The sequence below is a fragment of the Geotrypetes seraphini genome, chromosome 2 (genome assembly GCF_902459505.1).
Source record: "Geotrypetes seraphini chromosome 2, aGeoSer1.1, whole genome shotgun sequence".
NCBI lineage: Eukaryota > Metazoa > Chordata > Amphibia > Gymnophiona > Dermophiidae > Geotrypetes > Geotrypetes seraphini.
In genome coordinates this window covers 335,771,033-335,797,694 of record NC_047085.1, presented here as the reverse complement: position 1 = coordinate 335,797,694, position 26,662 = coordinate 335,771,033, and the positions used below count along the sequence as shown (strand labels likewise).

General features: G+C 45.1%; 2 protein-coding genes across 2 annotated transcripts in view; one reads left to right on the top strand and one right to left on the bottom strand.

Annotated features, from left to right (window-relative positions):
• SUGCT (succinyl-CoA:glutarate-CoA transferase) overlaps positions 1-980 on the bottom strand; it is a 965,969-nt gene extending 964,989 nt beyond the window's left edge. Inside the window, exon 1 of the mRNA XM_033930269.1 lies at positions 875-980. The gene's annotated coding sequence lies outside the window, so the exon portion shown is untranslated. The remainder of the gene's footprint in view (positions 1-874) is intronic.
• On the top strand, positions 948-19,217 carry MPLKIP (M-phase specific PLK1 interacting protein). The gene is made up of 2 exons (XM_033930271.1): positions 948-1,483; positions 18,241-19,217. The coding sequence occupies exons 1-2, from the start codon at positions 1,091-1,093 to the stop codon at positions 18,442-18,444; spliced, it is 597 nt and encodes a 198-aa protein (XP_033786162.1). The 5' UTR covers positions 948-1,090; the 3' UTR covers positions 18,445-19,217.
• Positions 19,218-26,662: the final 7,445 nt, after the last annotated feature.

Here is a 26,662-nt window from a genome sequence, read left to right as displayed (position 1 = left end):
ATTGCCTGACCAGAGGTTTAGCTAGAGAATTATAAATGATGATGATTTATAAAAAGGATTATAGTGACTTGGAACAGGCTATCCCTTCTCTGTTCTGCCCTGCCTGTCTGATCTTAGTACTGGGAACAGGATTAATGGGCAGCTTCCTTGGCTTAGGAATAGGCACATTTTCTTTAGTGGCAGGGTTTAAAGCAGGTTTTGAACCCGTGACAGGGGCTTCCCTGTCACAATATGCTGTACAATACCAACTCTTGGTCTTTATTACTTCACATTGTTCCAAAAATTGTGGATTATCTTTTGTTACCAATAAAGTCTGCATCAGTAACATCAGTCTCCACAGCATTTTTTGAAGAAGTATATACCATGTTTCCAGCAGATTTGCAGAAGTTGATCGATGAAGAAAGGCTACCATCCAAAACAAGTCTTCAACTGTGATGAAACTGGCTTGTTTTGCCCAATAGAATGTACAGTACATTCACAAAAGTATAATGAAGGCACCAGTGTTCAAAGCCTGGAAAGACAGGTTAACTCTGGTAGTATGTGATAACGTTACAGGGCATATGATCACGCCAGGTGTGGTGTATCGAGTGAAGAATCTTCGTACCCTTAAGTTTGTATAGTGGAAGGAAAAAAAAAATACAACCAAAATCCATCTGGCAACACAATCAGAAAACATGGGTGACAGCCATGTATTTTACTGAATGGATTCACCAATGCTACATTCTCAAAGATAAAATATACTTGGAATAGGTAGGAGGCAGGGGCAGCTCAGGCAGGGCATGGCGGGGCCATGTGTCCTCTTTTTTTTTTGTTGTTTGTTTTGTCTTCACAAATATGATAACCCGCTATGTTTTCTTAAACAGTACAGTAATACCTCAGTCAAAGGCAAGCGCACCACTCTTACGGATGTGACGACACAACTATACGTAACTTCCCACGTCTGCTTCATTTGGCGAGCTTTTTTTTCTTTTTAATACTCTCACAGAGCGCGCGCTACAAGGCGTTTCCATTCAGAACGGTGATTGCAACGTTCAGGTTGAAAATTCTTCCTCCAACGAACTCTTCTCGGCCTTTGTAAGCGGTATAGGAAATGTATAGGCAGACCTACCGCTCCCCCAATTCCCCTTATCTCGGCGGCAGCAGCAACGGTGGCCCGGGCGGTTTTCGCAGCCCTCCATCACCCTATGCGGGAGGGGGCTCTTCGAGCTCCATGCCGCCGCCGGGACGGGGTTTCGGGAGCCCTGTCACGCCGCCATACGGACAGAGACCTAGGCAATTAGGCGGAAGTGGCGGCCAGTCTCCCCGCTCTCAGGGTTTTCGAGGAGGCGGTGGTTGGGTCGGGAACCAGCCCCCGGGTCAGACGCCGCCGCCGCGCGGATCAAGCCCGAGGTATACGTCCCCTTATTCTAAATCCCCCGGACTCCAGCAGCAGCAGCACCGCGGTGGCGGCTTCTCTCCCGGGCAGCGGCAGCGAAACTACCAGGTATGGAGAAGCCGAGGCCTACAGCAAACAGCACCAGCACAGTAGTAGCTCACGGAGGAGAGCGGACCTGAGTCAATCTCGCCGTAGTGCGATGATGCACAGCAACCCTCTGCTACAAACTATTCATTATTAATGCTATTTTTTTCTTTCTTTTAACTTATTATGTGGTAAAAACCTTCGGTTAATCTTCACGTGGAAGCTATTTAAAAATAGAGGCAGTATTAACTAATCAGATTCTGAAAGTCAGGGACTTGAGTAATCTTTTTTTTTTTTTTTTTTTTTTACTTGGGGCGTGTGTGTGTGTGTTTGTAAGAGATGGGGTTATTCTTTTTGGCAATATTATAAAATGTAGTTATATGGCATGTTTGTGCTTCTAGAAAGTGGAAGTTTAACCGAAGTCTTTAATACATCTGCTGTTACATATTCGTTATCGAACTGTGTTTACTGGTTTGATAAAATCTGTTCCATTTCTCCTACAACACATTTATTTCACATTGCAACTTTGCACAAGCGTTCATTAGCATGTATTATCCCAGGACAAGCAGGCAGGTATTCCGTCATCCGACGGAGCCCTGATGCGGACGCTTCACAAGCAGACTTGCTTGAAGAAACTAGAAGTTTCGAGTCGCCCGCACCGCGCATGCGCGAGTGCCTTCCACCCAGTGCACAGGGCGCGTCTCCTCAGTTCTTAGTTTTCCGTGGAGCCGAGAAGTCCGTCTTTGACTCTCTGCGTTCAACTTAGTTCATTTTTGCCTTCTCTCGACCACGGTTGGTATTCTTTTTCTACACGAATCGCTGTTTTATTTCTTTTATTTGTATTTATCTAGTTTTAAAAAAAATTGTTTTCATCTTCCCACGAGCTTCGACTTTGCAGTGGCTGTTTTTAGGCCTATGTCCCAGCCTGCTACAGGCTTTAAGAAGTGTAGCAAGTGTCGGCGCACGATCTCTCTCATGGACCCTCATAGACGCTGCCTCAAGTGTCTGGGGCCTAAACATCATCCCACATCGTGCCTGCCTTGCAAAACACTTCAGCCTCGTGCTTTTAAGCGTCGTTGCATTCCAGTAGACAAACTCTTCGAGATGGAGTCTTCAACTGATCCCTCCGGCTTTGACTTCTATCGAGTCTCCTTCTGCGCCTCCTGCTTCTACCTTGAGCCTCATCAAGCCTTCCTCGTTTGCAGCGGCTCTTGCTTCAACGTCACCTGCTGTATCTTCCCCTGTTTCCTTAGGTCAGATAGCTCAGCAGTCGGTTCCGCCAGTGGTGATTAAAGTGTCTAAGACTCCTAAGCACACTCGCACTACCTCGAAGGAACCTCCGGCCAAGGCAGGTGGACCGGTTTCAGACGCGGATCCCACCTTGCCGGCTTCTTTTCAGACCATTTTAGAAAAGCAGTTTCTTCAGTACCTTACCATTATGGGTCCTAAACTGCTTCCTATTATCATACCTGGGCATCCAGCAACCCCCTGTGAGGTCGAGCCGCCTCCTATGCCCCAGTTGGAGCCTCACTCTTTGCAGGGAGCAGAGTCTCTACGAGTGTTTGGTCTGCCTCCTAAGCACGAAAGGCAAGGAGTAGATTCTTTGCAAGTGCATCGACAGGATTCCTCACACTCTCAGCAAGGAGCAGAGTCTTTGCGAGTGCATCGAGGTTCCTCCTCCAATCCTCTGGAGCTTCGATCTATAGCCTCTAGTCCTATTCATACATTGGCATCGGCTGCTTCCGTCTCAGAGGCAAAATCTCCTCGATCCTCGAGGTCTGGTTCTAAACACAGTTCTCACCATCGTTTGATACATTCATCGTGGCATTCTTCACGGCATTGTTCCTCGCAGGATATTCCATCTTCCTCGAAGCCTCGTTCTACTCCGACTTCGACCAGACCACCGACTCCTCGTTCCAGGTCTCCGATGCCGGACCTCGAGGATATCCCAGCCTCGATTGTTTCGACCAAGTCACCAGGTTCTTATGAGACTTTTTTCCATGCCGAAGCTTCTTCTTCGACACATGCTGCGTCGACGTCCTCGAGTCCTTCTCGAGACAAGGCCTCGCCGGATCAGATGTCTTTTTCATCTTTCCTACGACAGATGGCTGTAGATTTGGATGTTAAATGGGATACTGGCTCCAAATATTCTAAGGAATATCTTGAAGTCATGCGTCTTCCTCAGCCTCTGGCAGAGAGTCTCAAGCTTCCACGCCAGACTTTTACTCGATGCATAGAGACTCCATTTTCCATACCAGCAGTTCCTGGAAAATTGGACTCGAGGTATAAGACTGTGCATCACAAGGAATTTGACACCTCACAGTTATCTCATCAATCCCTACTAGTTGAATCTTCCTTGAAGAGATCCTATCCTTCCAAGGTCTATGCTACAGTCCCCCCTGGAAGGGAGGGGAAAACAATGGATAAGTTTGGCCGTCGCATCAACCAGAATGCTATGATGTCCTCTAAAGTTATTAATTATAATTTTTATTTCATTACTTATTTTGAATTTCTTCTTTCTCTACTGCCAAAATTTTTGACTTACATGGATAATCATATGCATTTTGAGTTTCAAGAAGTCATTGCTTCTTTTTCTCAGTTGCGTCTCCATCTCCTGCAATCATCTACGATGCCTTTGAGTTATCTGCCCGAGCGGCTACTTGCTCTGTGGCTATGCGTCGTCTTGCATGGCTTCGTACCATTAATATGGACCCTAATCTTCAAGACCCGCCTGGCTAACATCCCTTGTCAAGGCACCGACCTTTTTGACAAGTCCATCGAGGCAGCCACTAAAAAATTGTCTGACCATGAAAAATTATTTGCTTCAATTGTCAGACCTAAGCCGAAGCCAACACCTGCCAAGCCTGCACGTCCGGCTGTTATTTATCAAAGGCATTTTGCTCCAAAGCCATCTCCTTATACTCGTCCTCCTCTGAAGAAGCAGCCACCTCAGAAGCAACAGAAATCACAACCTTCTGCTGCACCTAAGGCTTCTCAGCCTTTTTGACTGTTTACAACAGAGCATAACCTCCAACGTTCTGTCTCTGTCTCCCTTTCCCCCTATAGGAGGTCGTCTCCATCATTTTTACAACAGATGGACCTTAATTACATCAGACCTCGGGGTACTTACCATCATCAGAGAAGGATACTCTTTTCATTTCACTCAAGTTCCACCGGAGTTCCCTCCAAAAGAATATCCTTCCAATCCATCCCGGACTGCCCTTCTTCTTTAGGAAGCTCAAGCTCTGCTTCGTCTCCATGCCATCGAACCAGTTCCCTTGGAACAGCAGAACAGGGGTTTTTACTCCCGTTACTTCCTTGTTCCAAAGAAGACGGGCAATCTGCGACCATTCTGGATCTCAGGGCTCTCAACAAATTTCTAGTCAAGGAAAAATTTTGAATGTTGTCCCTGGCATCCCTTTATCCCCTTCTCGAGCAGAACGACTGGTTATGCTCTCTGAATCTCAAGGAGGCCTACACTCATATTCCCATCCATCTAGCCTCCCGTCAATACCTCAGATTTCGGGTGGGGAATCTGCACTACCAATACAGAGTTCTACTCTTCGGCCTGGCCTCGTCTTCCAGAGTGTTCACCAAGTGCCTAGTAGTGGTAGCAGCAGCTCTACGGAATCATGGTCTTCAGGTGTTTCCCTACCTCGACGACTGGCTCATCAAAGATTCCACATCTCAAGGGGTTATTGTTGCGACCCAACAGACTACCTGGTTCCTACAAAGTTTGGGATTCGAAATCAACTTCCCCCAAATCTCAACTTCAGCCCTCTCAGAATCTACACTTCATTGGGGCTTTTCTGGACACTGTCCAACTCAGAGCATTCCTTCCACAACAACACCTGAAAGCTCTTCTTCAACTCTGTCACACTGTGTCTTCCCGCTCTTCCATCTCAGCGAGACATGATGGTGCTTCTAAGTCATATGGCCTCCACAGTACACATGACTCCTTTTGCCAGACTTCACCTCAGAATTCCTCAATGGAGCCTGGCATCTCAGTGGACGCAAGTTTGCGATCCTCTTTCTCGACACATTACTTTGAAGAAGAGTCTCCGTTGGTGGATGCTCTCTTCCAATCTTTCCAGAGGCTTGCTTTTTCAAACACCCCCTCATCAGAAGATCCTCACGACAGACTCGTCGACCTATGCTTGGGGCACTCATCTCGATGGTCTCCTTACTCGAGGCCTCTGGACCAGTACAGATCGTCAGTGTCGTATCATTCAGTTAGAACTCAGAGCGATCCTCAAAGCTCTCCATGCTTTTCACCATCTCCTTCGCGACACAGTAGTCCTCGTCCACACAGACAACCAAGTTGCTATGTATTATGTCAACAAACAGGGAGGGACAGGATCTGCCTCCCTCTGTCAAGAAGCTCTGGAGTTTTGGGACTGGGCGATCCGTCACAACACTTTCCTCAAAGCTGTCTACATTCAAGGGGCTCAAAATTGCCTGGCGGACAACTTGAGTCGTCTCCTGCAACCTCACGAATGGACTCTCCATTCCTCGTCTCTTCTTCACATTTTCTCACAGTGGGGAACGCCTCAGATAGACCTCTTTGCAGCTCCCCACAACTGCAAACTGCCTCAGTTCTGTTCCAGGATATACTCTCCTCACCGCCTCGAGGCAAATGCTTTTCTTCTGGAATGGACAAATCTGTTTCTCTACGCATTTCCTCCATTCCCTTTCATTCTCAAGGCTCTGGTCAAGTTGAAGAACGATCATGCCACCATGATTCTAATTGCTTCTTGGTGGCCGAGACAACCATGGTACTCCCTTCTACTTCAACTCAGCAGCAGGGAGCCTTCTTTTCTACCAGTTTTTCCTTCTCTGCTTACACAGAGTCAAGGATCTCTGCTTCATCCCAACCTGCAGTCTCTGCACCTGACAGCCTGGTACATCTCAACATAACACCTCTTCAGTTTTCTCGATCTGTAAGAGACATTTTAGAAGCTTCTAGAAAGCTTACCACTAGACAATGCTATCACCAAAAATGGACTAGATTTTCTGGTGTTTCTCTCATCATAAGGAGCCTCAACATTCCTCCTTATCTTCTGTTTTGGACTATCTTTTGCACTTATCCAACTCTGGCCTCAAGTCTACATCCATACGGGTCCATCTCAGTGCAATTGCAGCTTTTCATAAGCCTATTGAAGGGAAACCCCTCTCTGCTCATCCGGTGGTTTCCAGATTCATGAAAGGACTTTTCAATGTCAAACCTCCTCTCAAACCGCCTCCTGTGGTTTGGGACCTCAATGTTGTCCTTTCTCAACTCATGAAGCCTCCATTTGAGCTAATTGATAAGGCTCATCTGAAGTATCTCACTTGGAAAGTGGTGTTTCTCATTGCTCTCACTTCTGCTCGACGAGTCAGTGAGCTACAAGCTTTAGTTACTGACCCACCATTCACTGTGTTCCATCATGACAAGGTGGTTCTTCGTACTCATCTGAAATTCCTACCTAAAATCTCAGAATTTCATCTCGACCAATCGTACTTTCAGTGTTTTTTCCAAAATCTCATTCTCACCCTGGAGAATCAGCTCTTCATATTCTGGACTGTAAACATGCTTTGGCCTTCTACTTGGAACGCACCAAACCACACAGAACTGCTTCTCAACTTTTTGTCTCTTTTGATCCAAATAAGTTGGGGCATCCAAATTCTAAACGCACCATCTCCAACTGGATGGCGGCTTGTATCTCTTTCTGCTATGCCCAGGCTGGATTACCACTTCACAGTAAAGTCACAGCCCATAAAGTCAGAGCAATGGCAGCTTCTGTAGCTGTTCTCAGATCGACACCTATTGAGGAAATTTTCATGGCTGCTACTTGGTCCTCGGTTCATACTTTCACTTCTCACTATTGTCTGGATACTTTCTTCAAACAGGATGGACAGTTTGGCCAATCAGTATTACAAAATTTATTCTCCTAAGTTGCTAACACTCCCACCATCCCATTCTGGTCACCCATACGTGAGAATACCTGCCTGCTTGTCCTGGGATAGAGCACAGTTACTTACCGTAACAGGTGTTATCCAGGGACAGCAGGCAGCTATTCTCACAACCCACCCACCTCCCCTGGTTGGCTTCTCTGCTAGCTATCTGAACTGAGGAGACGCGCCCTGTGCACTTGGCGGGAAGGCACTCGCGCATGCGCGGTACGGGCGATTCGAAACTTCTAGTTTCTTCAAGCAAATCTGCTTGTGAGGCGTCCGCATCGGGGCTCCGTCGGATGACTTCACCCATACGTTAGAATAGCTGCTGTGTCCCTGGATAACACCTGTTACGGTAAGTAACTGTGCTTTAGGTTCTCTCTCTCTTCTTACTTTACAACATATTACCTTCATTTATAATTATAGAAAGCCTTGACAAATTCTTACAATTTAGGAACTACATCTAAGATCTCTTATCCCTCCCCATGCCCCAACCAAAGTTCGAGAACAGTGGAGGAAGGGGGTATCCTCTCAGATGTTTACATCAGCTCCTTTAGGGTTTAACTTACTAAGATTGCTATCATTTTGTTGATGGAGGTTCCTAATTAACCATTGAATAGGGCTGGCAGAAGCCAGCAGTATCCTTTCCTCAAGTATGCCAGAGGCCCCCTCCCCCCAATAACTTGTACAGTTACCATATGGCTTCAGAAAAAAGAGGATGGATTTACCGTGCTTCAGTGATGCTTAGTCTGTCCTCCTTCCATGGCTTTCAATTGAAGTAAAATCTGGGTGTCTCAATCTGCCTTCCTTTTTTCTGGAACCATATGGTAATCCTACAGGCAAGGAGAAAGCTTTTAAGACTACCTTAATATACAATCAGAACTGCAGTGGATTTCTCTAGATGATCCAGTCATTTTTATTCTTCACTTGGGCTACTATGATTTAACTTTAGCTTTTTCCATAATCTGTTGACCTTTGGCTCTTGGATCTAGAGAATGACATGGTGGCTGTTACCTGTGGTTAGCCGCGGGTAACCCGCCAAAACAGTGGGGAAAAAACTGTGTTCACCGTGGCTACGGGGACAAGGCCTTTCACTGCCCCATGGAGCGGTGAATGGCCTTGTCCCTGCAGTTAAGGGAGGGAATGCGCACAGTCACCTATCGCGCTCCCTTTTTACTGATTGCTAATGCTGCCGCCACCCAGTCCCAATATCTCCCTACTCTCTCCCTGCCCCTTACCTTCGTGGCCGCGATTTCTAAACTGCCTTTTTACAGCAGCTGGAGCGATGAAGCTGCATGTGACTGCCGTAAAGGTCATCTCTGATGCAACAGAAGTTGCATCAGAGATAACCTTTCCGGCAGCCATATGCAACTTTAACGCTCCGGCTGCTGTAAGAAGGCAGTTTAGAAATCGCCAGCCACGAAGGTAAAGGGCAGGGAGGTTTGTCGGCACAGTTGTGCGCTGCAAGCAGGAAACACTCCTTCTGCATGTCAGACCTGGCCTGTTGTCCGGGGGGGGGGGGGCTCATGGCGGAAGCGGCTAAGAGATGTTCTCACTGCGGGGGGGGGAGGAAAGCACCACGAAGATAAGGGGCAGGGAGGAAAGGTGGGGTGGAGAGGAACAGATGCTGAAGGGACGTGGGGAGAAGACGCTGAAGGGACATGGGGAAGACAGAGTGGGGAGAAGACGCTGAAGGGACATGGGGAAGACAGAGTGGGGAGAAGACGCTGAAGGGACATGGGGAAGAGAGAGTGTGGAGAAGATGCTGAAGGGACATGGGGAAGATGCTGTCAGGGAAGAAGACAGAGATGCCAGACTATGGGGGGAGTGGAGGAAAGAAGATGGATACCAGACCAATTTGGAGGGGGAAGAAAGGGAGAGGCACAGTAACTGAGCAAATGGAAGACGCAGAGAGAAGAGAGACAGTGGATGGAAGGAATTGAATGAGAAGATGAGGAAAGCAGAAACCAGACAACAAATGTAGAAAAAAAAAATCTTTTTTTTTTTTTTTGCTTTAGGATAAAGTAGTACATTAGTTGAGTTGATAAAAATTTATAAACAAAGCCCTGCCATCTTTCTCCAGTTCAGCAGCCAGAACTTTGATTTATAAGGAAGGAAAAAGCTAAATATTGCAGTACTGAGGCTTGTATGGATGCCGCGGGGACGGGGCAGTCAATGGGATGGCAGTGAAGGGGACAGATTTTTTCCTTGTGTCATTCTCTACTTGGATCCTCTGGGTCAGAGCTCTGGATATGGCTTTCTTTTCTTCCTAGGATCCTATGCTTTCAGTTAAAGCTGCAACCTGGAGGATACAGCACAGCTTTTCAGGTGGAAAGCACATAGGATCTGTAGAGTTTCTTTCACCCTGATCCTCTTAATAAGCTGTGTCAAATTTTACTTATTTTGATTTTAGTTATCAGCTAGGGCAATGTGTGGACACCCCATGTTATTTTTCATCATCCCTCTCACCTTCTCCATTCCCCCATCCTTTCAGAGAACTCTTTCCATCCCTCTGTCCTCTTCAGTAGTCTTTCAAGGTTTCAACCCTCTTAGCCCCCATCTACTGCCACCACCATAATTGGCAGTTTCCAGAAGGAGCAGGGCTTGCTTCCCTCTTTCTTTATCTGCCTTTGTGTATGTGTGTTTCTGTTTTATTTTTTGTTCCAGTTTCATTTTCTTTTTCCCAGTTTTACTCCCTTTTTTATGGTTCAAATTTTTCCATTTCTTAATCTTCCCTCTATTCAGGTTCCCTTTCTCCACTATTGTTTTCTGTCTTTACTCATGCCACCTCTCTTTTGAAGAATACCCCATCCTCTTTACTTTCCCAGCCAGACACTGATTGACCCTTAGTACCAGACCAAGGATTTTTTTTCCCATTCCAGCCCATCATCTTTGTTTTATCTTGCCTCGCTAGTTGGTCAGAAAGATCCCCATGGCCCACTTTGCACCAAAAAAAAAAGGCCTTGCATAATTTCTATCCTATCCTTTAGCATAGTCATAAACTTCTTGCATTAATAACAAGAAGTCAGCGCTGAAGGGGGTGGGAAATGGGAATGCATTGGGGCCTTGAGTCCAGCAATGGCTCCAAGGCCTTCTTTATTTCCTTGTCATTGGCAACAGGGCTGATGTTCTCCCAGGTCTGAGATACAGTATTCCATCCTACTGTCCTGCTTTTGCCTTGTTGCTTCCAAAACAAGTCTTCATTTCCAATGTGACTAAGCTAGATTTTGAGTCATAACCTGAAAGGACTGCGGAGCTGATTGCATAGCCTAAATCTCATGAGAGTTGGGATTAATAGAACAGTTCTGCACTACATGGCTAAAACCTTTTTTTGTGGCAACGGAAGAACCAAAAAAAGCACAAAAGCTTAGGTCCCAGGGTAAAATTTCTAAGTGCCGTAACAACCTGGCACCTGGGATTTGTCAAGCCCTTAAGATACAGTGGTACCTCGATTTACGAGTGCACCGGTTTGCGAGTATTTTGCAAGACGAGCAAAACATTTGCAAACTTGGTGCCTCGTAAACCGAGCGCGCCTCGATTTGCGAGCGCCCCCCCCCCCCCCCCCCCGCCATCGGGCACCCCCATGCCGCGACCTGAGTTCCCACAACCCACCCGAACCCTCTTCTTACTTTGATGTAGCCTCCGCACCTGCACCAGCATGTCCTGTGCTGAGCTGTGCCGGTGCCCGAAAATCTGCCTCTGGTGCTGGGCCTTGAGCATGTGCGCATGCTCAAGGCCTGAGAGTTCACGTCCAACGTGAACTCTCAGGCCTTGAGCATGCGCACATGCTCAAGGCCTAGCACCGGAGGCAAATTTTCGGGCACAGCACAGCACAGGATATGCTGGTGCAGGTGCGGAGGCTACATCAAAGTAAGAAGAGGGTTTGGGTGGGTTGGGGGGACCTCAGGTCATGGCGGGGGGGTTGCCCGATGGCGGGGGGGAGGATGCCGGTTCGCGGGGGAGCCTTCGGGGGGAGCCATGCCGATTCTCGTGGGAGGGGAGCAGCGCTGCTGGCCTCGGGGGGGTGGGGTGGAGGGTGGAAACCTATCAAAGCAAGTTTCCATTATTTCCTATGGGGAAACTCGCTTTGATATACGAGCATTTTGGATTACGAGCATGCTCCTGGAATGGATTATGCTCGTAATCCAAGGTACCATTGTATTTCAAAAAGAGAATAAAAGGAATTACTGTATGCACGTGACTATAAAGTGGAGAAATTCTGGACAAAAAAACTCAATGGGTCATCTTATCTATGGATAGTGCCCTTGGAAGATAAAAATGTATTAATCCAGCCTCTCTGCTCACCCCCTCTTGTGGCATTGCCTCCCGATCCCAGGATGATCCACCAAGTCATCCCAAGTACTTTTAAACTTCAACTCTTGCATACAATGCTGGCACTGCAGTGGTAGGTGCTTGAGGTCTGCCACAGAGCATGCCCTCACCTGTCCAGCCCGTGAGGCAACAGGAAGTTGAATCAGAAGGGATGCAGCGAACTCAGGTAGTGGACTGGGGTGTTGCCAGTGCTATGTGCAAGAGTGTCTAGATTAAAGACACATGGTGACTAGGGAGGATAGCAGAAGAGGGTATGTGGGATCTGAGACAGGGAGAAGCATGTGTCAAAGAAAAAGACCTGTTGGTGGGAGGGGGTGTCAGATTTGGCGATGTGTGCAGCCTCAACTTCTATGTGGGTCACATCAGTTTTGACCATTTATAATTCCCTAACTGTCCCTCTACTTCAGATAGACTTATAGTTGCGTATATGTGGTAGGTCTTCACCTTTTCTTGTTTTATTATGGCATCAGCGTTTTCTGAATAGTGAATATGGAACACAGTTGGTGTTGGTGCCCTTTATGTAATCTGTCTTGTTTAAAAAACACTTGAACTGAATTAGGACAGAAAACACTTGCAGCTAGGATCACTGACAGTTTTTCAGAGCCCAACCTTCATTTTTATTTTTTTAAACTTTCGTAGCTGGATATCAGTACTGAACATTCTACTCTACCCTGTAATGCAGGGGTGCCCAAAAGGTCAATCGCGATCAACCAGTAGATCGCAAAGACTATGCGAGTCAATCGCCATTGCCTTTGTATTCTACCTGCATCACGACACCATAAAGAGGATGCAGAAGTGCCGGGCTGACCAACCTTCTCACTGCCCCCCCCCCCAAGCCACCGCTGTCACCATCTGGGAACAGGCCCTGGTGGCGTTCTGAGCTCTCCCTACTTCCACGCTGTAAAAAGGATGCAGAAGCACTGAGACCTGCCTTCCCCACCCGACATCAATTCCGACGTTGTAGAGGAAGTTACGGGCCAGACAATCGCTGCCTGGCTGGCCCGGAACTTCCTCACAGATATTAGAATTGACGTCGGGTGGGGAAGGCTGGTCTCAGTGCTTCTGCATCCTTTTTACATCGTGGAAGTAGGGAGAGCTCAGAACGCCACCGGGGCCTGTTCCCAGATGGTGACAGCGGTGGCTTGGGGGGGGGCAGTGAGAAAGAAAGGGCATGGAGAGAGAAAGAGACAGAAAGGGGGCAGGGAGACAGGAAGAAAGACAGACATACAGAAAGAAAGGGGGCAGGGAGACAGAAAGAAAGACAGATATACAGAAAGAAAGGGGGTCATAGAGAGAGAAAGAAAGACTGACAGAAATAAAGAAGAAGGCAGGGAGAAAGAAAGAAGGGGAGGGGACAGGGAGAGAGGAAGATAAAAATTGTGGGGAGGGAATGAGGTCTGGAGGAGAGGAAGCATACAGGAGGCTGAAAGAAGGGAAGAAATATTGGATGCACAGTTGGAAGAATAAAGTGCAACCAGAGATTCATCTGTCTTGACCTCTTTGAAAATCCCCAGAATATAAATGATAATTAACATTTTCTCTGCATACAGTGTGCTTTGTGTTTTATTTTTTTATTTTATTGTTGGTAGATCATTTTGACTTGGTCATTTTAAAAGTAGCTCACAAGCCCAAAAAGTGTGGGCATCCCTGCTGTAAAGCTTTCCCTGACTTGTGTATTGCAGCCTCATGGAGCCTGAGCCCATGACACAAAACTCATTATAATTTTTACTGACATGATGTGCAATGTTTTTATACTACTATTTTTTTTTCTATCTGCCAATTATGTTTCTATTGCAATAAGTGTGTCATTCTGGACTATAAGGTATTCGCCCCATGCTTGCAAGCCATGCAGAAGGAATCCACTCTGTTTTTTATGCCCTCTCCTTCACCAGAGGGTTTTGCTGCCCCCTTCAGTTTTTCCTTTTGCATGTGAGTCAGAAGGAGTCTCTCAGATCTGCTCTGTTTATATATTTTTTAAATTATTTTTGGTGCTCTAGAGCAGTGTTTTTCAACCGCTGTTCCGCGGCACACTAGTGTGCCGCGAGATGTTGCCTGGTGTGCCGTACGGTCAGGGCCGCCATCAGGGCAGTACCACCAGTCTAGGGAGAGGGGCGGTCCGCCCCACGTGGACAGGAGAGAGCTGGACGGGGGACCCGCGGAGTTCAATACATCTCGAGCCGCGAGGCTCGTCTTCTGTTCCTGCCTGCCCTGCAGCTAACATATAGCCGATCGCAAGCGTTCCCCGATGTCAGCGCTGACGTCGGAGGGAGGGCTTAAGCAAAGCCTGCCCTCCGACGTCAGCGCTGACGTCGGAGAATACTTCCGTTCGGCTATTTGTGCGCGGCAGGGCAGGCAGGAAGCAGAAGACAAGCCTCGCGGCTTGAGCTTCGTTTGGCTGAGAAAGTTGCAAAGATGGGCTGGGAGGCAAACACGGAACACAAAAGGGGGGAGGGAGTGCGTTTTGGACACAAGGCATGAACTTGGGAGAGAGGAAGGGAGGGAAAGAGATGCTGAGGTGGGGGAGGGAATGGGTTTTTGGACACAGAAGAAATGGACTTGGGAGAGAGGAAGGGAGGGAAAGAGATGCTGAGGTGGGGGAGGGAATGCGTTTTTGGACACAGAAGAAATGGACTTGGGAGAGAGGAAGGGAGGGAAAGAGATGCTGAGGTGGGGGAGGGAATGCGTTTTTGGACACAGAAGGAATGGACTTGGGAGAGAGGAAGGGAGGGAAAGAGATGCTGAGGTGGGGGAGGGAATGAATGTTTGGACACAGAAGGCATGGACTTTGGAGAGAGGAAGGGAGGGAAAGAGATGGTTGTGTACACGGGGAATAGAAGAAAGGAGAATTTTTGGTCATAGGGAGGGAGTGAGGTACAGATAGTGGCATACCAGGGTGGGTGGGGGGCGGTCTGCCCCACCCCGGGTTTACATCCCAAGGGGGTGCACAGCTGGCCACCCTCCAGTGTTGTCCCTAGGCCGGCAAACTGCGGCTCTTTAGCCACTTGAGTGCCACCGCCGCCAACGGTGTTGTTGGCGGTGGCAGCATTATAAAAGACTTTCTTTGTGTTTATTTGATTCCTATTCAAGAGAATTACTTTATATATAGTCAATATAGGCACAGAGTTAAATTTTTTAACATTTTCTAATGGTGGTGTGCCTCGTGATTTTTTTCATGAAACAAGTGTGCCTTTGCCCAAAAAAGGTTGAAAAACACTGCTCTAGAGCTCCACAGGTCGAGGGGAAAGATCTGCCTACATGGAGAAGCAGATTTGAGATCTGCAGCTAACAGGCCAATCTCTCTGTGGTACCTGTTGGCCAGTTTAAAGAAAGTGTTGTGGAGCTCGGGCTCCGGACCTCTAGAAGCTGGGTCGCAGGGTCTTGAGTGCAGGTTGTTGGGCACCCACAGAGGACTCAGTGGGGCTTTTCGGGTTGCCAGCTGTGTTTCACCTCCCCCCTTGAGCATCAGGGGTTGAAGATTAGTCAGACTTTGTTCTGACTGGCAACCTACAGATTTCACAGTTCCAATGAGGCAGTGATTCTTCTCCAGATCCAGCTAATGAAAACTGAGGCAGGCTGCAGCACATCCATAACACAGGTCACAGTGAGTAAGACAGTTCAGCCTTTGGGCAAAATTAGGGTAGGAGTGTCTGCAAATCTTGTTTCTGCTAGTTCCTATAGGGTTCTCCACCTCTAAAATCCTATTTTCTGTGTTTTTAGTTTTTCATCAGCCATCTTAGGGCCAGTTTTGGCACCAAAATGCTGGTGTGGTAACCATCTTGGATTTCCCAGTCTCTGGAATACCTGGGAGTTGACTTCAACATTGTAGAAGGCTGTGCCTAGCAAGCAGACAGAAGTTTGTACTAGAGAATGACACGGTGGCTATTAACCACAGCTAGCTGCAGGTAACCCGCTGAAACGGAGAGAGAAAAATAGTGGTCACCGCAGGGATAAGGCCATTCACTGCTCAGAGGAAGGTCTTGTCTCCCAGAGGAAGGGGTCAATCAGCAGATTGGAGCTTCGGGCTATTCCTTTAGTGTTACAGTAGCTGGAGACTGGATGGTCGGACAGTCCAAGACTTCTCGGACAATGCTACAGTGGTGGCGCTTGTCAATTGCAAAGGAGGCACCAAGAGTATGCAGCTGAGTATGGAGGCCTGCTTATGGTGCCAGTGGGCAGAGCTACACCTTCAGGCTATTTTGGCGGCACATGTAGCAGGAGTGGACAGTGTCCAGGCCAATTACCTCAGCAGGCAGACGCTAGATCAAGAAGGGACGTTATCTGCCACTGCCTTCCAGTTCATTGTTTGTCACTGGGGTTGCCCAACATTTGATTGATTCCTACTGCGAGAAACAAAATGAACCGCTGCTTCATTTGAAGGTCCAAACCTGGAAGCACAGGGCTGGAGCTCTTATCCAGCTGTTACCAAAGAACCAACTCTTATACATGTTTCCTCCGTGGCCTCTGATAAGAATAGCCTTACTAGATCAGACCATTGGTCCATTTAGCCCAGAAGCCTGTCTTCATGGTAGCCAATCACAGTCATGTGAAAAAATTAGGACACCCCATTTCAGTTCTGTCTTAAGAAAGGTTCACATATCAATGTCAAATCTTTTTTTTTTTTTTTGTAATTTATCTCTGGAAATAAAGTAGTGTAATTGCAGGTAAACAACAAAGATTTTCCTTGATTTACACATGAAACAAAAGATATCCTTAAAAATGTGTATTCTAACTGAGGAATAAATTAGGACACCCCCACATATCCTCCCACTTACACCTGTGATTTGAGCCACTTTATCACATCAGGTGCACATGATTAGAATATCGTTACTCAGCATTTTGAAGCAGGTTTGCCCTACTTAAACCTCAGACATTTAGGGCTCCTTTTTACAATGCTGTGTTAGTGGTTTTATCGCGCGCTAGCTGAAAATCTATCGCCTGCTCAAAAGGAGGCGGTAGTGGCTAGCGCATGCGGCAATTTAGCATGCGCTATTCCATGCGTTAAGGCCCTAGCACAGCTCTGTAAAAGGAGCCCTTAGTTTGGTGTGCTAATGACTGCTGTGGTGAAAGTGAACACCATGGTGAGATCAAAAGAGCTGTCTGAGGCCTTCAGAAAGAACATTGTAGAAGCTTATAAGTCTGATAGGGATTTTAAAAGATCTCGAAAGAATTTGACATTAGCCATTTCAAGATCCGGAAAATAGTATACAAGTGGAGGACTTTCCAAACAACCGCCAACATGCCCAGGTCTGGCCATCCAAGCAAGTTGACCCCCTGAGCAGACTGCAAGATGCTAAAAGAAGTCTCCAAAACCCCTAAAATGTCATCACAGAACCTAGAGCAGGCTCTTGCTACTGTTGATGTGAAAGCGCATGCCTCTACAATCAGAAAGAGACTGCACAAATTTAACTTGCATGGGAGGTGTGCAAGGAGGAAATTTCTGTTCTCTTAACAGAAACATCAAGGCCAGACTGAAGTTTGCCAGAGAGAACGTAGACAAACACCTGGACTTCTGGAATAGTGTTCTATGGACAGACAAGTCTAAAATTGAATTATTTGGACACCAGAAAAGGGGACATGTTTGGCATACACAAAATACAGCATTCCAGGAAAAGAACCTCATACCAACTGTGAAGCATGAAGGTGGAAGTGTCATGGTTTGGGGATGCTTTACTGCAGCAGGATCTGGCCAGCTCACCATCACAGAATCCACCATGAATTCTATTGTATAGAGCAGGGGTGGGCAACTTCGGTCTTCGAGGGCCAGAATCCAGTCGGGTTTTTAGGATTTACCCAATGAATAAGCATTGAAAGCAGTGCATGCAAATAGATCTCATGCATATTCATTGGGGAAATCCTGAAAACCCAACTGGATTCTGGCCCTCGAGGACCGGAGTTGACCATCCCTGGTATAGGAGGGTGCTTGAGGAATATGTGAGCGTTGTTTTAAGGTTCTATTTGGTCTGACTCCTATATATATATAAATGTATCTTTTTATTTTGGTTTGGTTTGTTTGCTCTTTTTTTTTCTTTTTCATTTCTATATGTATTTTTTGTTTTGAGTTTTATAGGTGTGATTTTTAGTTTTGTCCCCTCTGATGATAGGGAGTGGCTCAAACAGTAGTCATTTCCATTTTCATCTGGATATTCTGCAATTTCTGAACTCAGTCCAGAGGTGTCTGTCTGTGCCTGGGATTTTTCTGCCCCTGTGTGCGAGCTATGTGTATTCTAAGGAAAAAATACCTCAGCTTTGCAAATATAAAACTATACTGTATATTAGTGGTTTTTACATGTATGGGTAGATATTAATATAACAGAAAATCTATGCTAACTTCCTGAGGAACAGTTATTTCTGTGGTATGTATATAACGTTTATTTTTTATTTGGGGGGGGGGAGTTTATTACTGATAGATAGATGGTCCTGACATCTTAGTTAATACAACTAAGGAAACATCATTTAGTTTAAATTTGAAGGACAAATATTGAATGTTTTCTTTACCTGATGATTTTCTTCCAAAGGGTTCACCCAGGACATCTACACCATTTGGTACATCGCATGGCAGAGAGAAAAGATTGTCTAATGCTGTGGAAAACTATTACAGACCTTCAATGCTTGAGGATCCATGGGCTAACCTAGACCCAGTTTCTGTTACAGAAATAAACCAACAGTACAGCAATGAGCAAACAACATACACTGGTAAAAAAGGGAGGTATTTCAGTTAAATATAAAAAAAAAATTCTTCAAACCAAATACAATTTTGTCCATTGGGTAAATCCTGGAATACAGTATTTACATTCACACAACAGATGAACAGCAATCAAGATCATAGCTGACAATGTTTTTTTATTTGAAGAAATTGTCAAGTTTTATCAGACTTATTTTCTATTTGCCTCTGCTATATTCAATGTAGTGGGGAGCTATGAATTTGTGGTAGTCGGAATTATTAATTATACTATATGGAAACGTCTGCCAGCTCTGAAGAACAAGTTGTTCTCTAATCACCAGCATTTGATTTCTGATTTAACACTGCTTTAATTGTAATTACAATCTGTACACAAATTAGGCTGCTTTCATAGCCTAACTTTTATCCTTTGTTCTTTTACTGAAAGTAATATTTTTATTTGTTCAATGTTTTTAGATATAGCTGTAAATAAATAAAAACTTTGTAAATCATTGTTTTTCTAATGTATAAAGATTTCCTTTATAATTTTTTGTGGTTTTCCCCCCTGGGATAAGATGTATTTTTACAGAAATAGTACTACTGAACTTGGCATAGTCTATAAATGTTTTATATTCTGGAAAATCTTGATTTCATAATTTGTTAGTATAATAGAAAGGACTGAAACAGCCTGTCTGATATGATTTGTTGAAAGTTTACTTTGTTAAACCAGGTCCTTGTGTGACACATTGCAATATTTGTGCATTATATTCTTTACTAACACTGTATATAGAAATCAGAAAATATTTATTAATTAAAATCAAAATTTGGATTGGAGTCAAATGGCCAAAGGCAATTTAGATAGATCTTAACAGTCGTCGTTTTTAGTATTTTTATAATGCAGATCTTGATATGTGCAATGATCAGACATGTAGTTTACATTGAGTGAAAATGACAGACGATATTAGTGACTCTACTTTAAACCTTTCATCAGTTATATCTTAATGCTTTAGATTAATAAGGTCGTAATGTGATCATGGCTGTTGAGTTGGTACATCACACATCCGACATCCCTGTTTCTGCTGTCTGATTCTGACTCCTGCTTAAGCTTTACATTTTTTGTTCTAGATCTAAAAGTACTGGTAAATATTACTTTAGATCCACGGCAAAGATGTGTGTATATATGTAATAAATTTATCACATTTTTTCAGGGCTTGACAAATCCTGCGCATCAGATTACCATAGCACCTAGAAATTGCACACGGTCACCTGGGATTTAATGACCCCCCTCCCTTGAATGTTAGTGACTTTTTTGTTTGTAACACTAGGGGGCATATATTGTGCTTCGGCACCATCATATGGCTATCTATGTAACTTTGAGTTGCATGTGCAGAAAGCTCGGTTGTCTCAGAGGACTTGAAAACCTGGCTTTTCAGCAAATTGTAACTCTATCCTTCCCCCCCTTCCCCCCCCCCTCCTTCTTCACATAAGTTCATGTAATCCTTTTCTCTTCCTCTCTACCTACTATTTTAAGTTCTTGTAAACCATGTCGAGCTCCATACTCATGGAGATGATGTGGTATATAAACTTAAGGTTTAGATTAGATTAGATTAGATGAGCCTGAATTTCCTTTCTAGTGCGACAGACATTCCATTCTTGAAATGTGTAGGTAGTCTGTTCCTTCTTGTGAGAATTCTTGTTAGGGAGCTTTGTGCCGCCTCCCATCTTTCTGGGCTGTCCTCCAGTTCCTTTGTTGTCTCTCTTCAAGCAAGATGATAGGAGCCAATCTTTTCTGCTCTTTATTTTTCAATTATATACAGTTTTTGGACCATTTGTGAGGCGTTTTGGTGCTGCAGATGATCCCATTCTTGGGACATCTCTGGCTGCGGGAGAGTATGGACTCTGATATAAAGAGTCTGCTTCTAAGGGGATGACTGCTTTGTAGTGCATCCACTTGGCAGCCTGCACTACAGTTTGTTGGGGCTCATGGACCGATCCTTTGGGAGCAAAGCTCACTCCAGGTTCATCTGTAGTGGGCTTGAACGCAAGCTGGTATTTTTTCCAGGTTTGGGGATGACTTTTTTCTCTCCCTGTTTGCATGTTTGAGGTCTCTGGCCAGAAAGGCAGTCTGGATTCCAAGCTCATTGAGGCAGAATTCTCCCTGTAAGCTGTTTGCAGCTTCAGCACTTGCAGCTCCCAGTACAAAGCATGGCACAGTGAGTAACAGGCTGTCAGCCTGTAAAATAAAATCAAGGGAGGGGTATTTAAAACCCATTTTGTTTTGGGTTGTTTTGTTTTGGGATTAGTCAGTTTCTCTCGCATCTAAAATCCCCAAATTACTAGTTTTTAAACCCCAGTGTAGCCCCCATGGGCACCAAAATTGCTGCCACAGTGACAAGATTGGATTTCTTGGTTTGAAAATAAAAGCCTGTATCTACCTCAAAATACCTTGTTTTTGCATAAAAACAGGTATGATGGACTCGGGACAGGAGATTGTGGAGTCATGCCAAATTTACGATAGATGACTGTGAATTGTCAGTGTGTGAGGGACACCTTGGCTTAGCCTACTCTACTCCCTTTAGTACACAGATGATAGGGCCAGGAAAAAAGTCTAGGTTTGAGCTGGGGAGCAGCGCAAGCGCGTCCCTGACAAGTGCAGCCGTGGTACTACCGCAAAATTCAGAAAGGAGCTCATAAGTGTCTGCCAGGTATATCTAGACATCCTGGAAAGGAGTTCCCCCTCCCCCCTGAATTTATCAATATGATATGTAAAGCTTTCAGGAGTAATAAGGTCTGCACGGAACCTTGGGGGATCATGGCCATGCTTGTGCTGGGGTTCCCCCCTTCCCAAAGAGCGCAATTCCCCGACGACAGTGCCATGCACAAGACAGGTCCAGTCTGAGAAGACTGGGCTGGAGAGAGGGCTCTTTTTTTCTATGCCTTTACTCTCCCAGTCAGAGTCCTTTGTAACAGGAGATGCTGCTTCATCTGTGGTGAGGCTTAGAGCTGGTGGAGTCCCCCTAGTCTTGGTTACGACCATGGACATAGTCTCCTGGGCAATGGTGCACATGTCCGCTCCAGGATATGCTCCTCTCCTGTTGGTGCCTGCAGAGAGTTGAGCTCCAATAGTAGCTGCTTCAGACAGCAAAAGCTCATTGCAGTCTAGCCTGGTGGTTGGAACCCCAGTCTCTCACCAGAGGAGTTCCCCTTCACGTCTCTGCATGGATGGTACTGGCGGCAGATGCCAGCCTATACTGCTGGAGAGCACATTGCAAAGGGCAATCGGTTCAGGGATACTGGTCCCCTTCATAGAGGAAGAGGTCGATAAGCCACTTGTAACTTCAAGCCATCCGAGTGGTGCTTCACGCTTTCGGGAGTACACTGAAGAGAAAGCACATGGGTTTTCTCAGACAACACAATGGGTGTAGCCCATGGCAATCACCAGGGGGCCACCAAGAGTGCTGCTCTATGTTTGGAAGCCCAGATGCTCTTTTGATGGGCGGAGGCCCATCTTTGGCATGTTCGGTGGCAGGAGTAGACAGTGTGCAAGTAGATTTCCTCGTCCAGAAGACTCTAGTTCCTGGGGAGTGGTCACTGTCTCAGAAAGCAGTTACCTACATTATGTAACGGTGGAGGCGCTCGACATTCGATCTGATGGAATTGGGAGCCTGGTTCTTAATTTGAAGATGCTAGGGTCTAGATACCCTAGTGCAGCTCTGGCTAAAGGCAGATCTTTAAGTCTTTTGTAACTATTGGCAGACTTCTGTGCAGGAGCTTGGCACACCAGGGCTGGTGATTCTTGTAGCTTTATAGACTGGTTGATATGACCATGATATGCAGACCTCGTCAGTCTACGAAGGGATCAAGGTCTCAAACTTTTATGTCATTCCTTGCTGCTCATGCAGGGTCCAATTGCCCTGCTGGATCCAGAATGCTTTTGGTCTTTCAGCATGGCATTTGAACATAAAGGCTATTCAGATGGAATGGTCTCCTCCCTTCTAAGATGTATAAAGTTATTGACTATAGTAGCACTCTTGCCCTGGCTAGAAGGTATATGGTGAGATCAGCTTATGATGCCTTCAAATTGTCTTCCAGAGCCTCTGCTATGTCAGTGGCAATGAGATGTCTAGCATGGCTCATAGTCTCTGATATGGATATCAACCTCCAGGATAGATTGGCTAACATTCCCTGCTTGGGTGATGAGCTTGTTTGTGACTCTTGAAAATGCCACTCAAAAGCTTACTGATCATAAAAACATTGGGATGCCTTAGTGAAATCCAAGTCTAAGCCTTCAGTTTTCAAACCTTTTAAGTCTTCCTATAAAAGGCGTTTTTCTTCCATACCTCCTGCTTTTCCTACTAGACCACAGCAGAAGAAACAGAAGCAATAGCGTCCTCAAAAAAAAACCCAGGCCTCAGCTCCACAGAAGCCTGCTCCATCTTTGTGACACGCTTCTAGAGAGCATAGCCGCTGTCCCTTATCCAAGCCTCTACCATAACCCATCGGAGGTCGGCTTCAACTTTTTTTACCCTCGCTGGGAACTGATTACCACAGATGTCTGGGTTCTAAAAGTCATTCAAGAGGGATACTCTTCACTTTGACATTCCTCCAGATCATCCTCCAAGAGAGTCTTGTTCTCATCTTCAGCAAACGTCCCACCTTCTTCGAGAGAGAGAATCACTTCTCCTTCTCAATGCCATTGAGAAGGTTCCTCCAGGTCATAGGAACCGGGGTTTTTACTCCCGGTATTTTGTTGTTCCGAAGAAGATCTCGGAGGCCTCAAGTTTCTGGTAAGGAAAAGTTTTGGATGTTATTCCTGACAACTTTATATCCCCTTTTAGATCGCAACGACTGGCTATGCTCTCTGGATCTCAAAGAAACCTACACTCACATTTCAGTGCATCTGATCTGCAGGCGATTTCTTCAGTTGGCTCAGCACCATTATCAGTACAAAGTATTAACCTTTGGCCTTGCATCTTCTCCCAGAGTATTCACCAAGTGCCTGGTGGTAGTGGCAGCAGCATTAAGGTCTCATGGCCTTTCTTTCGTTACCTGGATGACTGGCTGATCAAGGATCCTACATCGCAAGGAGTGATAGTAGCGACTTGTTTGACAATTCTCTTCCATTCAACAGTTGGGTTTCAAAATCAGTTTTCCCAAATCCCAACTTCAGCCATCTCAAACTCTACAGTTCATAGGTGCTGTGCTCGACACCGTTTATCTCAGGGCATTTCTACTGCAGCAAAGTCAAGACAATTTGATCCAGCTTTGCACTCATCTGCCATCAATCTCAGCCAGGCAAATGATGCTGCTACTGGGTCACATGGCTTCCACAATGCATGTTACTCCATTTGTGAGACTTATCTCAGGATGGACTCTCATATCTCAGTAGTCTCAAGCGGTCGACCCTCTTTCACAACACATTACAACAACAGTCGCTGCAGTGGTGGATGAACTTTTCCAATATGACCAGAGATTTTTTTTTGTTCCATACCACTCCTCACAGGTTTTCTGCTTCTGATTTTCCTAATGAAATTGTTATGAGTTTTTGCCTCTTTTGCAAGTTTCTCTTCAAATTCTCTCTTAGCTCTATCAATACTTTGCATCTAACTTACCAGTGCTTGTCTTTATTCTTATTTTCTTCATTCGGATCTTTTTCCATTCTTTAGAGGATGATTTTTTTGGCTCTAATAGCCTCTTTCACTTCACCTTTTAACCGTGCCGGCTCTCATTGCCACCTTTGCTAATACGTGGAATACATCTGGTCTGGGCTACCACGATGGTATTTTTAAATAACAAAATAAGAAAAAGCCTATTCTACACGAGAGGGGTCACAACATGTAAACTGGAAGGAAAAGACCTGCTCTCAATTCTGGGAACTATCTTAAACCTACGGGCTTTCAAAGTTTGCACTACTTGATTAATATTGGTTAGATATACCAGGAATCTCTAGAGATTTAATAAATAGCTGGGGATGGCTATCAGTTCATAGGAACTTCTTGGCAGAAAGTCAAAAGTTCACCAGGGCATATCAGGCATAAAGCATCCAAGAGTGCATGCAAGGTTACCCATAATCATTTATAGCCATCCACTAGCTTAAAAACAAACAAACCCCAATTAATGTGTTATTTCTTATAAATATAAATTCAGATGTGCAAAGATTGAAGATAATAATAAAGTGTCCAAAGTGTCAGGTGCAAAATCACATTGTTCCTGTGTTTCAAAAAGCACACTAAATGCAAAATCACTAATTGATGAGCCTTGAGAAAGCAAGAAATCACATTTGTCTAATAAATTTAAACTGCCATTTGCAAGGACTTATCTGATAAGCTACAAACATCAGTCTGGTAAGAGGGTCTGTTGTTCGGGAATGCCAACTAATTGCCCTACAGAGCCCCTTTTCGTTTCCTTCTTCAGGGGCAAACTCAGGGACTTCTCCCACTGAAAACTAAATCAAGCACTGCTCCTCTCCAGTGCTGCTCATACTAGAGTGAAATCGAGTGTTCATAAATGCTCAGGAGAGCTCTGAGAGGCCCCGCCCACCCACTAATCCAGTCCAAAGAGAGGAAGCATAGGACACTGAGTTCCTACCAACCAACCAATCAATCTACAAGGGCAGGAGGAAACAGTCATCTGCTCTTTATCCAATTAGCATGCCTAAGGCTTCCAAAGGGTCAATAAACAGCCTTCTTGTCCAATCCAAGATGAAAAAAATTGTTTAACAAAAAGGGTAGGCTCGCTAACATTGAAAAAAATGTAACAGGTCAAAGAAAGGAATAAAATGGGGAAAAAGTGAAAAAATAGCCACACATTTGAGAGACACTTGTTCAGGGTTCGTAAAAGTAAAAAGAAAAGAAATGCTTGAAAAAAGGAAGTGCCAATACTTGATGATAAATAGATAAATCAGTCTTCATAGCTTAATAATATTCATATAAACTTGCCACTTAACTTAGACCGGTTGTGTCGAAATCTCCACTGACGCATTTCAAAGTTCTTCCTCAGGGTCGGGGTTGCAGTTTTGGCGTGATTGCTATGGATTTAGTAATACTCTAAGAAATTGAACCATTCTGTGTCCCCCGACCCTGAGAAAGAACTTTGAAACGCGTCGGTGAGAATTTCGACAGAACCGGTCTAAGTTAAGTGTCAAGTTTATATGAATATTATTAAGCTATGAAGATTGATTTATCTATTTATCATCAAGTATTGGCACTTTATCACATAATAATTATATATATATATATATATATAAACAAAAAGCAGTTCTGTGAGTGAACCTTCACCGCTTATTGGTTCCTATGAGGATGGCTACCACACTAAGCAACTAAGCATTGAACATAACTCGGTGTGGCTTTTTGAGGAACATGGTGTGGGTATTCTCTGGATTTATTACAGGTGGAAACTAAAGAAATATTTAGTGAAAAAAGGAAGAACACAAAAACTGCATACATGCAACTTATCTTCTGGTTTTGCTTGCCACGTATTTTTTCACTTTCTCCCCTTTTAATTTCCTTTCTTTGACCTGTTTCATTTTTTTCAATATTTTCAGCCTTATGAGTAATGTCTTCATCTCCATTCCGTTAGCTCTACTTCACTTGGGGCTGTCCACACTTCAGTCTCTTCTTCTCTGCCAGCAATTGCATTCTATTCAATTAATTTCCAGTCTGAACTTTCCATTTGTATTCCATTGAATTTCTTTCGGACTGGACAACCCAGCTCCTACCTGCATTCACTTGTGTCCATGTGATATAGAACTTCTTATTCACATTTCAGCATGATTAACTCACCATGATTCTCATGGTTCCACAGCAACTGAGGCAACCCTCATTACCTTTACTTTTTCCATGTCAGGGAGCCCATTCCTCTTCAAACCTTTCAATTGGACTCATTTAGAGTGAAAAATCCCTTCTGCCTGCCAATTTACAGTATAGGCACTTTACAGCCTCGGTCCTGGCTCCCCTTGTATGATGATTTCCACTTCTCTATTCCAATGTTGTCCACCACAATTTCTTGATCAACTTTCCCCATCATTTCTAACATAGAAACATAGAAAGTTACAGCAGAAAAGGGCCAAGGCCCATCGAGTCTGCCCACTCCATTGACCCACCCCCCTAGTTAATTGCTCTCTGATGACCTTTTCCCTCGAAGAGATCCGACATGAGCATCCCAACTGATCTTAAAAACTGGCACGCTGCTGGCCTCAACCACCTGTACTGGGAGCCTATTCCAGCTGTCCACCACTCTTTCAGTGAAGAAGTATTTCCTGGTGTCGCCATGAAACTTCA

Coding starts and splice junctions, on each gene's coding strand:
- MPLKIP (XM_033930271.1), top strand. CDS start 1,091: ATGTATAGGCAGACCTACCGCTCCCCCAATTCCCCTTATCTCGGCGGC. Junction 1,484..18,240: donor AGCGGCAGCGAAACTACCAG/GTATGGAGAAGC, acceptor TTTCTTCCAAAG/GGTTCACCCAGGACATCTAC.